This window comes from Phoxinus phoxinus (genome assembly GCF_949152265.1).
Source record: "Phoxinus phoxinus genome assembly, chromosome: 7".
In the NCBI taxonomy this organism is placed as follows: Eukaryota; Metazoa; Chordata; class Actinopteri; order Cypriniformes; family Leuciscidae; genus Phoxinus; species Phoxinus phoxinus.
This window is the reverse complement of record NC_136882.1, coordinates 31,022,456-31,035,780: the sequence shown is the minus strand read 5'-3', so window position 1 is coordinate 31,035,780 and position 13,325 is coordinate 31,022,456. Positions and strand designations below refer to the sequence as shown.

At 37.7% G+C, this 13,325-nt stretch overlaps 1 protein-coding gene across 6 annotated transcripts in view; it reads right to left on the bottom strand.

The window, feature by feature from the left end:
• map2 (microtubule-associated protein 2) overlaps nt 1-13,325 on the bottom strand; it is a 109,165-nt gene that overhangs the window by 39,340 nt on the left and 56,500 nt on the right. For 5 of the 6 annotated variants that reach the window (XM_079619379.1, XM_079619378.1, XM_079619380.1 and 2 more), the window contains exon 4: nt 6,187-6,433. In XM_079619379.1, coding sequence (XP_079475505.1) covers nt 6,187-6,400 — 214 coding nt within the window. In that variant the 5' untranslated portion in view covers nt 6,401-6,433. Of the gene's footprint in view, nt 1-1,099; nt 1,176-6,186; nt 6,434-13,325 lie in introns of those variants that run through there. The other variant, XM_079619383.1, reaches the window with a different exon arrangement.

The window sequence follows — 13,325 nt, the reverse complement described above, 5'->3', positions numbered from 1 at the left end:
TCCCTTAATCCCACTTTATAAACTTAACAACCTTACTAGCTATTAAAAACCAGTAATTAGGAATTTATTGAGGCAAAAGTCATAGTTAATAGTTAGTCAATAGCGAGAATTGGACCCTAATCTAAAGTGTGACCATTTTAACTTTTATGCTTTGTAGGAAAAGGTTTTTGCAGGTTTGGAACAGCATCAGGGTAAGTGCATGATGACAACGTGCACTTCACTCAAGTGTTTTTCATCTATAAATACAGCTGCTGAAAATGTAATAAACTGCATAATTTCTTGGAAAAAAAAGATGTTTACTATGTAATAATGAATATGAAATAACAAATTACATAAACTGATTTTCACAGCCAATTACTGCATGACTAAGCAGGAGGGCAGAGAATATGACCAGAGACCGAGCAAACTGATTCATTAATATAGATTTTATCTCTCTATTCTCTCATTCTGTGACAAAACAGATGTAGGCTAACTATATTGTTTGGCATCTTCCTACTCTTTATTTTTCAGCATATAGCGCTCTCTCCTTGGCCTCCTGCATCATTGTTAGACCGTGTCTGTAAAGCAGTGACACTATAGATTTACTTTCAGGGCAAACCTGGCCAGTCTATCACAGTCTTTGTGTCTGACAGATGTGCTGGTGTGTCTACCCAGCATCCCCCTCTCCCCCCTTGCGCCGGTCCACACCCGTCTGCGAGAGATGTGCTCGGATTGCTGATCAAATGGGTTTGCCTCCAGCAAACAATAGCTCACATCCCTGAGACATCAGCAACCACAATAAGCAAATACCCCAAAAAGTACACACCAACCCACAAGTACAAACACAGCTGCACACCTAAGAAGATGAAGAATATTGCGTTGTAGGCTACATATATGACACACAAGGACAGTCGTATTCACCCCTTATATAAGACAGGTGGTAAGATTCAAATTCAAATATATTTGCAGGCACTTTCAGCAAACATGCGATATACACACACAATCTGCACTACTCCACAAGTGCAAATATGCGAACAACCTGTTATTCTAGTGCAGGGAAGCCACTTAAACCTAGAAAGAACGTCTAACCAACCCATTCGAAAAATCAAAGCTCTCTTACCAAAAAGTGCAGTGCCGGTTATCTGGCTGTCTGGAGGCAAATGCTTCCCTGTGCACTCTTAGTCGTGCCTGCTGCCAAAAGCAAGCCGGGAGAAGGAGGGGGATGGCTGGTACTCCATGCCAGGACTCCCCCGCCAAAGAGCAGAGCTGTTGCCACAGCAACACACAGCCTGGGCCCAATCTGAACGTCTCCCAGCATGCCTCGGCTGTGGGTTTTGCCACCCTCGGTGTGTGAGTGACACAGACGTATTACTGACTCTCTGCATCTGTGCTGCTATCTCATGGTTTCTCCACTTCAGTGGATCTCAAACTGGTGGATTGTGAAATATCCCAACATGACACTTTACAATAAGGTTTAATTAATCCATCAGGTATTATGAACTAAAAATGAACTGAAAAAAATTCAGCATTTTTTAATCCAAGTTAATATTCATGTGCATAAATATACTACTGTTCATTGTTTGTACAACTTGAAATTATAAAAATGTTTTAGAATATGTAGAGATTAATGTTAATCAATATTAATTAATTACTTAATTAATGCCATAAAAGTATTGTTTGTTAATGGTTAACAAGCTAAATAAAATCTGGTAAGATAAGAGATGAATAGAATAGAATAGAATAGAATAGAATAGAATAGAATAGAATAGAATAGAATAGAATAGAATAGAATAGAAATTAACTGAATTGAATTGAAATTAAATGTATACACAACTAAAAGAAAAAATGTATGACAAAGTGATTAATGAAGTCTACTAATATTAATGAATTAACTAATTCAAACCTTCCTTTAACAAGCCTAAAAGATTAAAGGTATAATTCAAGTCTATACTACAAATAATGCTAGACAAGTTATGCACCAAAGTTTAATATCTTCCATGGATGGATGAATGAATGAATGAATGAATGAATGAATGAATGAATGAATGAATGAATGAATGAATGAATGAATGAATGAATGAATGAATGGATGAATTAATGAATGAATGGAAAACATTTGCAGCATTTATTAATCTAGGTTAATATCCATGTGCATAAATATACTACTGTTTATTGTTTGTTCAACTTGAAATTATAAATATAGCATATGTAGAGATTCACATGAATCCATATTAATTAATGACTAAATTAATACAGTAAAAGTATTGTTTGTTAATGGTTAATTCGATTCCGGTGAGCTAAGAGAACAGAAAAGAATAGAATAGAATAGAAATGAAAAAAATGAGCATTTAATTTATACACAAATAAAAGAAAAATGTATGATACAATTATTAATGAAGTCATAATGAATTAAATAATTCAAGATGCAATGTATAGTTCAAGTCTATACTACAAATAATGCTATGCACCAAAGTTTAATGGATGAATGAATGAATGAATGAATGAATGAATGAATGAATGAACAGGACAGCACACTTTTCAGTACAACCCCAATAATTCAAGCCAGCAGCTGCCTCAGCAAGCAATCTCTCTCTCTCTCTCTCTCTCTCTCTCTCTCTCTCTGCTTCTCAAGTGTCCCGTTCTTTATGCAAAGCAATGTCATATGTCGCGCTGTCAGTATCTCGGTCTAGCGCCTCTTGTGTGTCTGAAGGGCCCTTGTACGTGTTGGCCTTGCCAATGGCCCTTGGCTCAAAAATCTCACCCTTACAGAGTCACAGAGGCAGAGAAACTATTTTCAGGGAAGGTCTTTCTCTCCACAGAGACACATCATTAGACCCTCTCTTTAGAAGCAAGCAGTTCTGCTCACGTCGATAGCAAACTGAAATATGAATACACAACCTGGATCATTAATTAAAACACACAGACGCAAGCAAAAGAAACAAGTTGTTCTCTCAGGTCACAGTGATTTATAACGGCAGGTTTGTTAATGAGAAACCATGAGGGACGTTAACTCACACACCCTGGCTGAAGGATTGTTAGCATTAGAGATGGGAAGTCCATATCCATCACTCACTGTCAGGGGTTGGTGCAGTGATGCTTTCTGCACAGCTTTATGCTGTTTTAAGTATTTATGGAGGTGACAAGGGAACTGTGATGATTTATACATAGGACAGAGATTACTGGAAAGCAAGGGGATTTCATAAACACATAAAACTGCTAATGTGACACATTGCCTATACTGTACACTTAACCATCAGCTGCGACATATAGTAAACTTTACATGAAAAGAGCAGTATTTGGAAAAAGTGAAAATAAAATTAATGGATTCCTAACAATATTCTTAAAATATGAAGCTTTTGATATTTTAAGATAAAAGAGCCTGATGTACTACGAAAACAAACTGTAACTTTTAGAGAGAGAAAATGCAAATTTGTGACATCACACAAACAAATACATAAAAATATGTCTATTTGATCACCAGAAACTCGGTTATAAGGACAAAGTAGAACTAGATTATTTATTGCAATGGGTCAGGGAGAGGGTGGATAATAGTCATGAAAACCTAAAAATAACAATATACAGTACTTAAATAAATACATAATGATTAATAAAATATGTATGTGCAGTTTTAGGTGAGATGTGTGATCGAGAAGTGTGCAGATGTCAGAGCATTTCTCTCAGTGAGTGTAGAAGGGACACACTTAGAACGACCTGTTATGCATCTGTCTCTTCATCTGTCCATCTAACTCTTCATCTACACATTTCCATATCAACATTTCTGCTGATGTGTCTGTTCTAGCGCTGACTGGACTCCCAGAATGCCTCTGCTCAACCCCTCCCACCCAGAATGAGTTCTAACATCAGTGCAATCCATATGACAGAAAAATCACGAAGAAGATCTCTTCAATGTCGCAGTTGCTTCTCTCAGGCAACAATGTGATTAAATGTGATTCCTCAAGAAACATTTCACCCAAGAGTCAAAAGAAAATACAAGAAAACAATATTTTGTATAAACAACGTGAAGCATATCTTTAAGATAGAAATGGCTTTAATATCATGACAATTAAGCACACGGGTATCACCTTCCTTCAAATAACCGACTGTAATATGAAAATACAAATATATACGCAATAGTACGCATAATGACAATAGTTAATTTATGCTGAAAAAAAGTGTGTGGCAGGGTGTTTTGCAGGGCTGTAATACAATTAAAATGATAATTTTTCACATTTAAGTAACAAAAATCAGTTTTTTAACATTACAGTAATGTGAAATTTGGGGTAAAATGTTTAATTGTAATGGATATAATGTCACAATGTAAATACATTTTAATGGTTAAAAAATAAGAATACTGTTAATGCAAAATTCTATATAACATTCAAAAGTATAACTAATCTAACCTATATAAGGTTGCTTTAGATCAAATGGATTACTAAAATGGATTCAGGGTTGATTGTTTTTTGATGAATAGAAAGTTCAAAAGAACAGATTTTTTTTTAAATAGAACTCTTAGCATTATGAATGTCTTTTATCCATTTTTTATTGACCCCAAATTTTGAATGGTAATGTTTTGTTTTGTTTTTTTACAGATTTTGGGGTTAACTTAAATAAGACACTTTTTGTGAGATTTTCCATTAAATGCCTGTGTGTTCTTGTGCCTGTGCATGCATGTATACCCTTACAAAATACAGGAGTGCTGGTATTGTTTGTGTGCATGTAATAGGCCGTTATGATCCGTCATTACCGGGGTAATTAACAGCACCACTCCCTCCCCCCGAGCAGGGTTCACAGCAGCGGCTTTCACTATCAGAGGGTTGCCATGGCAGCTGCTCCCTTGCAATTTACTCTGCCAGACCTTTGTTCAGCATCCCTGCAATCTTTCCTTTTACATTTTTTTTGTGCTGACATGAGAAAAACACCACCTCATTTTACTCCTCATACACCCCTGAGGCCTCATAAATACCCAGACAGAAAAGCTCTGGCCTAGCCTCCTTCCTCAGAGACGTCTCTCTCTCTCTCTGGTCTCCAAAAACAAGATTAAACTGCTTTGGAGATACAAGCGCAAATGCACGACACACCATGACTTTAAAAATGGCAACACAGACTGTTATTAACCATAGTCTGTCATTGCAATGGGAAAAACCAGACATAATTGTTCACTCTGACTCTTGGTTAATTATGTCATTCCTTTCACTTTGATTTATGGCTGTCATGCAGGATGTAACGCAGAGAGCTTGTGTTATTTTTTATGAAATATTAAGATAAAGCATCTGTGGGTAATATGTAGTTTGGCTGCTGAACTACTATCTATTATAACATTTCATTTTGAGCCTCCAGCAATAGGAACTTTGCAACCATATTCCACCCTAACTCAAGCAAAAATAATAATAATGGGAAGCCATTTTGTTTTTACTTTTGCCCTCTTGACCTCTGGTTTTAACCTCAGATGGCACACCCCCATCTGATCCATGCATACTGCACACAAAAATGTAAACCGCTGGCTATTCAGTGTCACATGTAAAATCATTGTGTGTGTACACTGTATGTATATATATATATATATACACTCAGGTATAAATACTATATATATATATATAAATGCAGGAAGGTTTCTTCAAGGGTCTTGGAGACATTGCCACAGTTCTTCTGGATTTAGTCTGTCTCAGTTTTTTCTGTTTCCTCATGTAATAACTGATGGACTCGATTGGGAGATCAGATCTCTGTGTGGAGCACCGACTGTTGTCAGACTCCTTGTGCAAATAAATCTCACTGGATTATTACATTTAATGGCATAATGAATGTTTGGAAATATAAACTGATATTTCATACTGACACACTACAACAAAAGATATATACTACTGGCTTAAAACCATTTTGGGGGGGTAAAATGCTAACATGCCTAAGACTTTTGCACAGTAGTGTATACTGTATATACACACACATACAATCTTACAGCCTCTTCCTGTCAAAGTGTGCAATTCTTGGTCAGAAAAAAAATAGCAATGAAGACCAGATGCTTTGCTACAATTCACAAGTCTGGCTAGCCAAGACAACTTGACCTCTACCGTATGACAATGTAAAAACTTGGAAAGGAAATCCTGAACGGCTTTCAGTTCATCTTTAGTGTAAAAAAATCCACCAAAAAAATCCACCAAAAAAATCTCATGTGAAATGGCATCTATAATTATTGCATTATCTGGCTCTCACCAGCAGTCACAGCGTGTCCAGAGGTCAGGTCTCCGTTGAAGCCGTTCTCTTTGGCGTAGGAGGCGGCAGAACCAGCGTGGCCACCACCAGACTGGCAAGCCCTGTAGGAGGAAGAGAAGCCGTTCTCTCCATGCCCACCTGGGGAGGATGAGCCCTGGGCTCCCGGAGATGACCACTGGGGGCCGCTGTCCTCGGGCTGCCGACCGTCTGCCATCTGAATCAGAGGGGAGGGGTTCACTCCTTGCTCCTGAAAGATCAGAAAATAAATTCTCAGCTTGATGTTATTACATTGACTGAACACCTCTGGGGCAGAATGCCAATCGATATTTAAAGTCATGCAATCAACATTAGCCATATACTTATGCAGCCTACAGAAAGTGTCAATGAACATTATATTCGGAAATATATGAACTAAATACTGCATAATACTGTACATGCTTGTATATATAACAATGCATTGTGAATAACATATAAACAAAAATATAGTATATAGTCACATGACCTCATCACATTGCATGTTCAAATCAGAGATTTTATTATTTAGCATATATTATACATAATAAGTTTTTTAAGAAATTATTACTTTTCTTCCGCAAGGATGCATTAAATTGACGTTAAAGTGCAGTAAAGACTTTTATAATGTAACAAAATGTTTTGATTACTTTTAAACTTTCTATTAATAGAATAATCTTGAAAAAATATATATTTCAGTTTTCACAAACATAGTAAGCAGAACAACTGTTTTCAACATTGATAATAATGAATAAATGAAATGTTTCTTAATTAAGCAGCAAATCAACATAATGTTTTCTGAAGGATCATGTGACTGAAGACTTGAGTAATGATGCTGTAAATTCAGCTTTACCATCACAGATTTTTCCATAATTTTGTTCTGTATTTCTGATCAAATAAATACATTCCTGGTGAGCATCAGAGTGTTCTTTTAAAAACATCGAACTGATCCCAAACTTTTTAAAGGTATATGAAATTATACCTGTAAAAATATATAAATACTACAGCATATTTGTTAAATAAAACACAATACATTAATATGTGAAATATCATCATTACAATTTTAATTAATAAAATCAAAAATGTCAAATAATTAGTAAAAAGTATGAGATTATGAAAAAAAACATACTATTACAGACTTTATGCCATTACATTAATTAATTTTTCCATGCTGGTATATTTTTTATGTTTAAAACATTTCAGAATAACCTGTCCCTGAACGACAAATGAAAACTGGTTGTTAAATGTTACACGCCAGTGTCTTTCTTTCTACGTGGGCGACTGTTAGGTGGCAAACAGGACCAGACAACATTGGTAGATGCCAGATTTCATTTGTGCTACATTGAAAACCACACTCTGACAGCGGATTCTTTGAAAAAGGACAGCAGCATGTCAGTGTGAAGTGCACTTTCTTCACATCTCTGTCACAACATATATGAAAAATGAGAGTAAAGGACGGAAGAGCAGCCTGTTTTTTGATGATACACTTGACAGAACATGTGTTTCCACTGAATTGGGTGGGTTATAGCAAAATGTCACCGTCTCCTGTCGGCTATGTAAGTTACATGGGCAATGAAGATGCAATGTATGTCAAAACAAGGGCATTTACCCTCCATAAATAAGAAAGAAAGAATGAGAAAGAGAAGGCGAGAGAGACCACGCAGTGTGCCAGCAATTAAAGCTGAAGTTTTAGAGTGCAGCGGTAGCTTGTAAATCTTCATTTGTAGTGTCTGCTTGTGTCCGACTCCCTGTCTTTCTCGGTTCTGCCCTGAAGTGGATTTTCGGATGACTTTGGGCCACCAGAGATGTTCATGATATCTTAATTGCTCTGTGGGGTTGTTGAGCAGCACGAGGAGAGTCTGTCTGCGCTGCTAATGGAGGCTTTGATCAGCCATGACTCATTCATTCTCTCTGACTGACAGTAACTCCTTGAGGGAGGATGCCCTCCTTCCCTCTCACTTCCTTTCAATCTCAATCCCTCTCTCTGTGTTACTGAGGGTCTTTCTCAGGGCTTTTAGGATTATTGCAACTGGTTGATTATAGGAAAAGTTTCTGCCTGATTGCTCAAAGTAACTCCCCAGCAAAGTCCTGTGATTCCTGGTGGAAGGAAACGGCTGTGTAATCCAAAATGAGGTATTACGCCAAACCATGAGTATTGCATTTTGACCTTGTGCTACAGACATGAATTATCCTTTAAACGATGTGGTTTGAAGAAGAGGGGAGTGCTGTATAAATCAGACGATTGCAGTATTCGCCTGTTGGACCAATAAATGAGCAAAAAAAAGAAAGAAAAAAAACATACATTGAAAGTGGGACCCAAGTTGTATGCAATGACAAAAATACTTCTAATAAAATATAAAATAAAATTAAAAAAATTAAATTAAAAAAATTAAACAAATTATAAATATAATAAAAAATTATAATAAAAAAACTATTTTAAATTAAATGAATCTAGTTTGTGTATGCTCTGCATTTATTAAAGGTGCTGTGCATTTAGCTGTTTTATGAACTTCCACCATGTTCTTTTTGGCTAGTAGTTATATCACAGCACCTTATTTCAGAGATAGTTGGTTAGAATGAGAGAGCTTATGTGTTGTATTCAATACACACACACAAAACATTTAAAGCACCTTTAAGACACACAAATGTTCTGATTGTACAGTAATGTTGCCGATTGGTCACCATGTTTTTGCTATAAGACATTCTCCTGGATTAAACTATCTTGTTGACCCTGGAAATACCAAGTTCTGGCATGAAACTCTAGATGGCGCAGGCTGATAGGTCCTTAACTCAATTTTGTAGCGATCGCATTGTCATCTGCATAGTGCAGCTAATTGGTTGCTATTGCATCAGCGGCCAATGAGCTGCGGCTCAACATTCAAATACCGGTAGTGTTGCAGTGTGCTTAAGAGACCCTCCACCTTCCCCAGCTCCACCTGTATAGATCTGCTACAGGGGGTTATTTCATGTGTGTTACATGTGCAGCAGCAGCAGCATGTTTTACATGCTCACAGCAATGTCTGTGAATCTTTTGGCAGTGGCAAATCTCTGTACTTGCTCTGCAGAAGCGTAGCAGATCAATCCCGCCAATACCAAATACATTAACATTGCCATATCCATTACCATTACCATGCCAATCTCACTGAGAGTTGTCATGACAGAACAACATTCCTGTTCAAAAATGTAATGCCCACCCCTAAACCTAACCCTACCCATAACGTATCCTTAAAATCAGAGGGAAATGATAAGTGAATAACACTGATGTAGAAGCACCTAACCCTGGCTGTAAGCCTAAACTTAACATAAACTGTAAACTTGTCCCTCAAACTGATTGGTTGATTGGAATGTTGATCCAGGAACGTGTCTGTCTTGGCAAAATCCCATTCACCTTTGCAGTAGCGACATTAAATACCTGTATTGTGATATTAAGCTTAATTTAACTTGTAAAAGCAACTGCAATGGCCAAGGGCAGTCTCAAAACTCACTCAGCCATATCATCAATGTCATGTATGCTGAATTTCTAATCAACGAACAGCAAACCTCGGCTGCTGAAGGCCAGATACACTGAGATTACGGTTACGGTGTGATAGCTTGTTGGATATCAGTGGTGCCGCAGTCATGACGGAACCCCGCTGAGATCTTGATTAACTGGGGAATCATGGGAAAGCATTAAACCTAGACTAAAAAATGCAATCTAATGCAGCACTCCGACTGGTTCTCTCACCAAAAGAGTTTCAAATACGTGCAGATGAAAACTGTTTCACAAAGTTTGAAAAAAGTTACAGAAAACTATGGAGAGAGACTGAATGCTTAAAACACACAGCATGTATAATTAAAGCTAATTTAATTAGCATTAGTTAATGCATTAGGTAATGTATAAAAAAAATGGATGGATGGATGGATGGATGGATGGATGGATGGATAGTTTTGTGCCAGTATTATTAATGTGTGCCTTCCCTTGTCTTCACTTTCATAGCTGCCGCATTACATCACTGGTCATTTACATAAAGTTTGAACTTTTCTCAACCGCATGTTGGTCATGTCATCTCAGATCACCAACTCTCACTGACAATGACATTGGCCACTTTACCGCTGCAAATCACTGTATCTGTGAAGGAGTGGCAGAGAAAGACAAGGACATTAACCACAGCTGAAGAGTTCTGGCTCAGAGACTATTTATTTATTGGGGACTGATAAGGACTCTCTGTTTATTTGGCAATGTTCAGATTTAGAGAAAGAACTCCCTATAAAATCATGTTGACTCAATGTCACCGTCTCGCTTTTTTTCTCTCACTTCACAGTCTGTATGATCAAGGTCACATTTGGACCAGCATCAAGCCTTTAGGAAGACTTTGCGCACTTACAAATACACAATTTTGCAGTCAGTCTCACTTTAACAAGACATAAACTGACCACACTATCAGCATCAGAGTGAAATATTTATCTGAAAAACAGCACACTCTGGTGGACAGAAATGAAACTAATTAAGCATGAGGGAATCGACTGCAGCGACAGCAGTGTGGTATAGTACCAGGTCTGAGTGCCGGGCTTCTGATGATCTTGATCTACAGGACATATGCTGGATATCAGACATGAGGCCAGCCCAAAAACCTGAACTACCAGTGAAAAATGCTAGAGTACTTCTCCCCAAACAAAAAGCCAAAGACTGTGTAAAGAGGAGCAAATGGGTCACTTGTATAAAAATGAAAGGGTGAAATCGTTCAATGCAGCAAAACATTTACATTTATGCATTTAGCATATGCTTTTCATCCAAAGCAACTTCCAAAAGCAATTCATCACAGAGCCAACAATATTCCCAGTAGCCTATGTACAATGCCAGGTTTATTAGAAAGAAGGAAACACACTAAATCAGAGGAAAATGGAGAGAAACTGAGTTGTAAGAAAGGATGTCCCGCCTTTAAGTTCAAGAGCCAATCATCTTCGTCTTTTTGCTAAAAGCATTGTCATATTGCTCATAAAGTGCTACAGGGTTGACATATTTTTGTAGGCCAACAAATCCAGAAACAAGTTAGGATTTTAGCGCTTCCAATTCCATCGTCCTGAGTCAATGGGTTTTTGAATTGGCTTTTGGTTAAATGCCTGTTATAAGGTTTGTGGTTAACACAAGCACAAGATATTTTTGCATTTTATATGATTTTTTAAAAAGGTTTTACTTGTCTTGGAAAAGGCAGCTGCTAGCAAGTGGCTAAACTGGTGGGGTTTCACACATCTAACAGATAAACTCATCTTTCCACAAGTCCGCTTTTACAGCCTAATTTTCTTTATGATCACATTCTTGGAAACTCAAACTTTCTGGTATGTTTTTAGTTTTTTTTTATAGCTTATAGCTTTTGACTTCTGCCGATTGAATTTAGGCTTCAAAATCCATAAAATGTGTTAATTTGTAAAGATTATATTGATGAACAAAAAATGTACACATCTTATTTTCTGCAATAATCCAAAAGCAAAATTGACAGGACTGACCTCAAATAATTTTTATGTTAGCCTGATTTCAGATTTAGAAGCAAAATGTATTATGCTTTAGTCTGACTTTATTGGCAAATATGTCATTTTTTGACTGCACTAAAGCATAAAAATACCATAAAATGCAGATATCTAGGAAGCATGCTCACATACTTGTTTCACAGAAAATTGTTTCACAATGCTACAACCAGTTATTCTCCTTGAAATGTGCATTTCATATTACATATTAGAGGCATATTAAAACACGGATAAATCAACTCATCAACGTACAGTGTAAGGCTGTTGCGTGTCCTCAATCTGGCAACCCATGTAAGTGCTGAGTCCAATATTTAGAATTTGGACTGCAGTACCAATTTCAGCCGCTAGCTGTCAATATTACATACTGTACCTTTAATAAAATGTAAGCTCATTCTAACATCACTAAACTCATACATCTTATCTGATTTCACAATTCAGATCAAAATAAAGCCATGTGTCTCATTTGTTTATTCTCCACAAATCTGTTATCCGTCAAATCTGAGCTGGGATTGAGAAAAGAACATCATAAGCATCTGTTTATGACTTTCTGCTTATTCCAATTTACTCTCAGCTGCTGTGGCACTGCAGGGGCTCTTCCTGCACACGGGCGGATGCTGATGAAATAGACATCCATGAGAGGACAGAGTGCATAAAGGGCCAGAGAACACTCCTCGCTCTTGGCCTGCCGGGTTAATGCATTAAAAAGAGAACTCCTGCAGAAACTGGGTTGATCGTCGCACATCCCTCAGTGCGGGCTCTGTGGTGCATTCTGGGAAATCAGCACCACAGGAAGCCAACCTGCCTCCTGGTCCCCAGCATAGAGATTAAGTCAAGAACAGGGCAAGCTGTTACCCTGTCCTCAGATGACCCCCAAAACCAAATGTTCCTTCTAAAATAAGAACAAAATCCTGACAGGATATCAAAAAACATGCACTTATTTTTCACATCCACTTTCTTTAAAAGAACCATTGCTTTTCAGTGTGAACCTAGACAAGTCAACAACTGATTTTTAGCTATTTTGTGCAAATTAAATAATCTAAGAATCTATTGGATCAAATGACTCTTGGGCAAATTTCAGAAATTGAGCAAAAAGACACTTTAAAAAGTTAATAAATGTAATGCATTTGAACCTAGATGATTCATACAGAATCACCCGCTGATGTAGTTGTCAGAGTAAATAAAGAGGAGACAAACTTGTAGATGATAATCTGCCTGTAGCTGGTGCTATGCCAAAACTAAACCCCATGCCCCCCACGCAGGCCCAGACGCGATTGGTGGACGACGTGTGGCGCTTAGGAGCACGCTCTAATTGGCTGAGAGAGGATGGCAGTCAGACGAGCCATTTCTTTCAACCCAGATGGAAATGACAGCTCTGACCTTCTTTTTTCCCAGAAAGGGAAGCCGGGGAAAAAAAATCTCAAACTCTCCCTGGGTGAACTAGAGCCAGTTGGCAGACATCGAAGCCCCTGGCACTCGCACGTCCCTGAGCAGATAGTGTGATATGTGCACCCTATCCAAACCCTGCAACCTTTAGGGGTGTCTGTGAAGCTGTGAAGTCAAAGCCCCAAACTGTTTTGGTTGGGATTTTGATCATGCTGTCAGAACTCCCCACTGGGTATGGCATT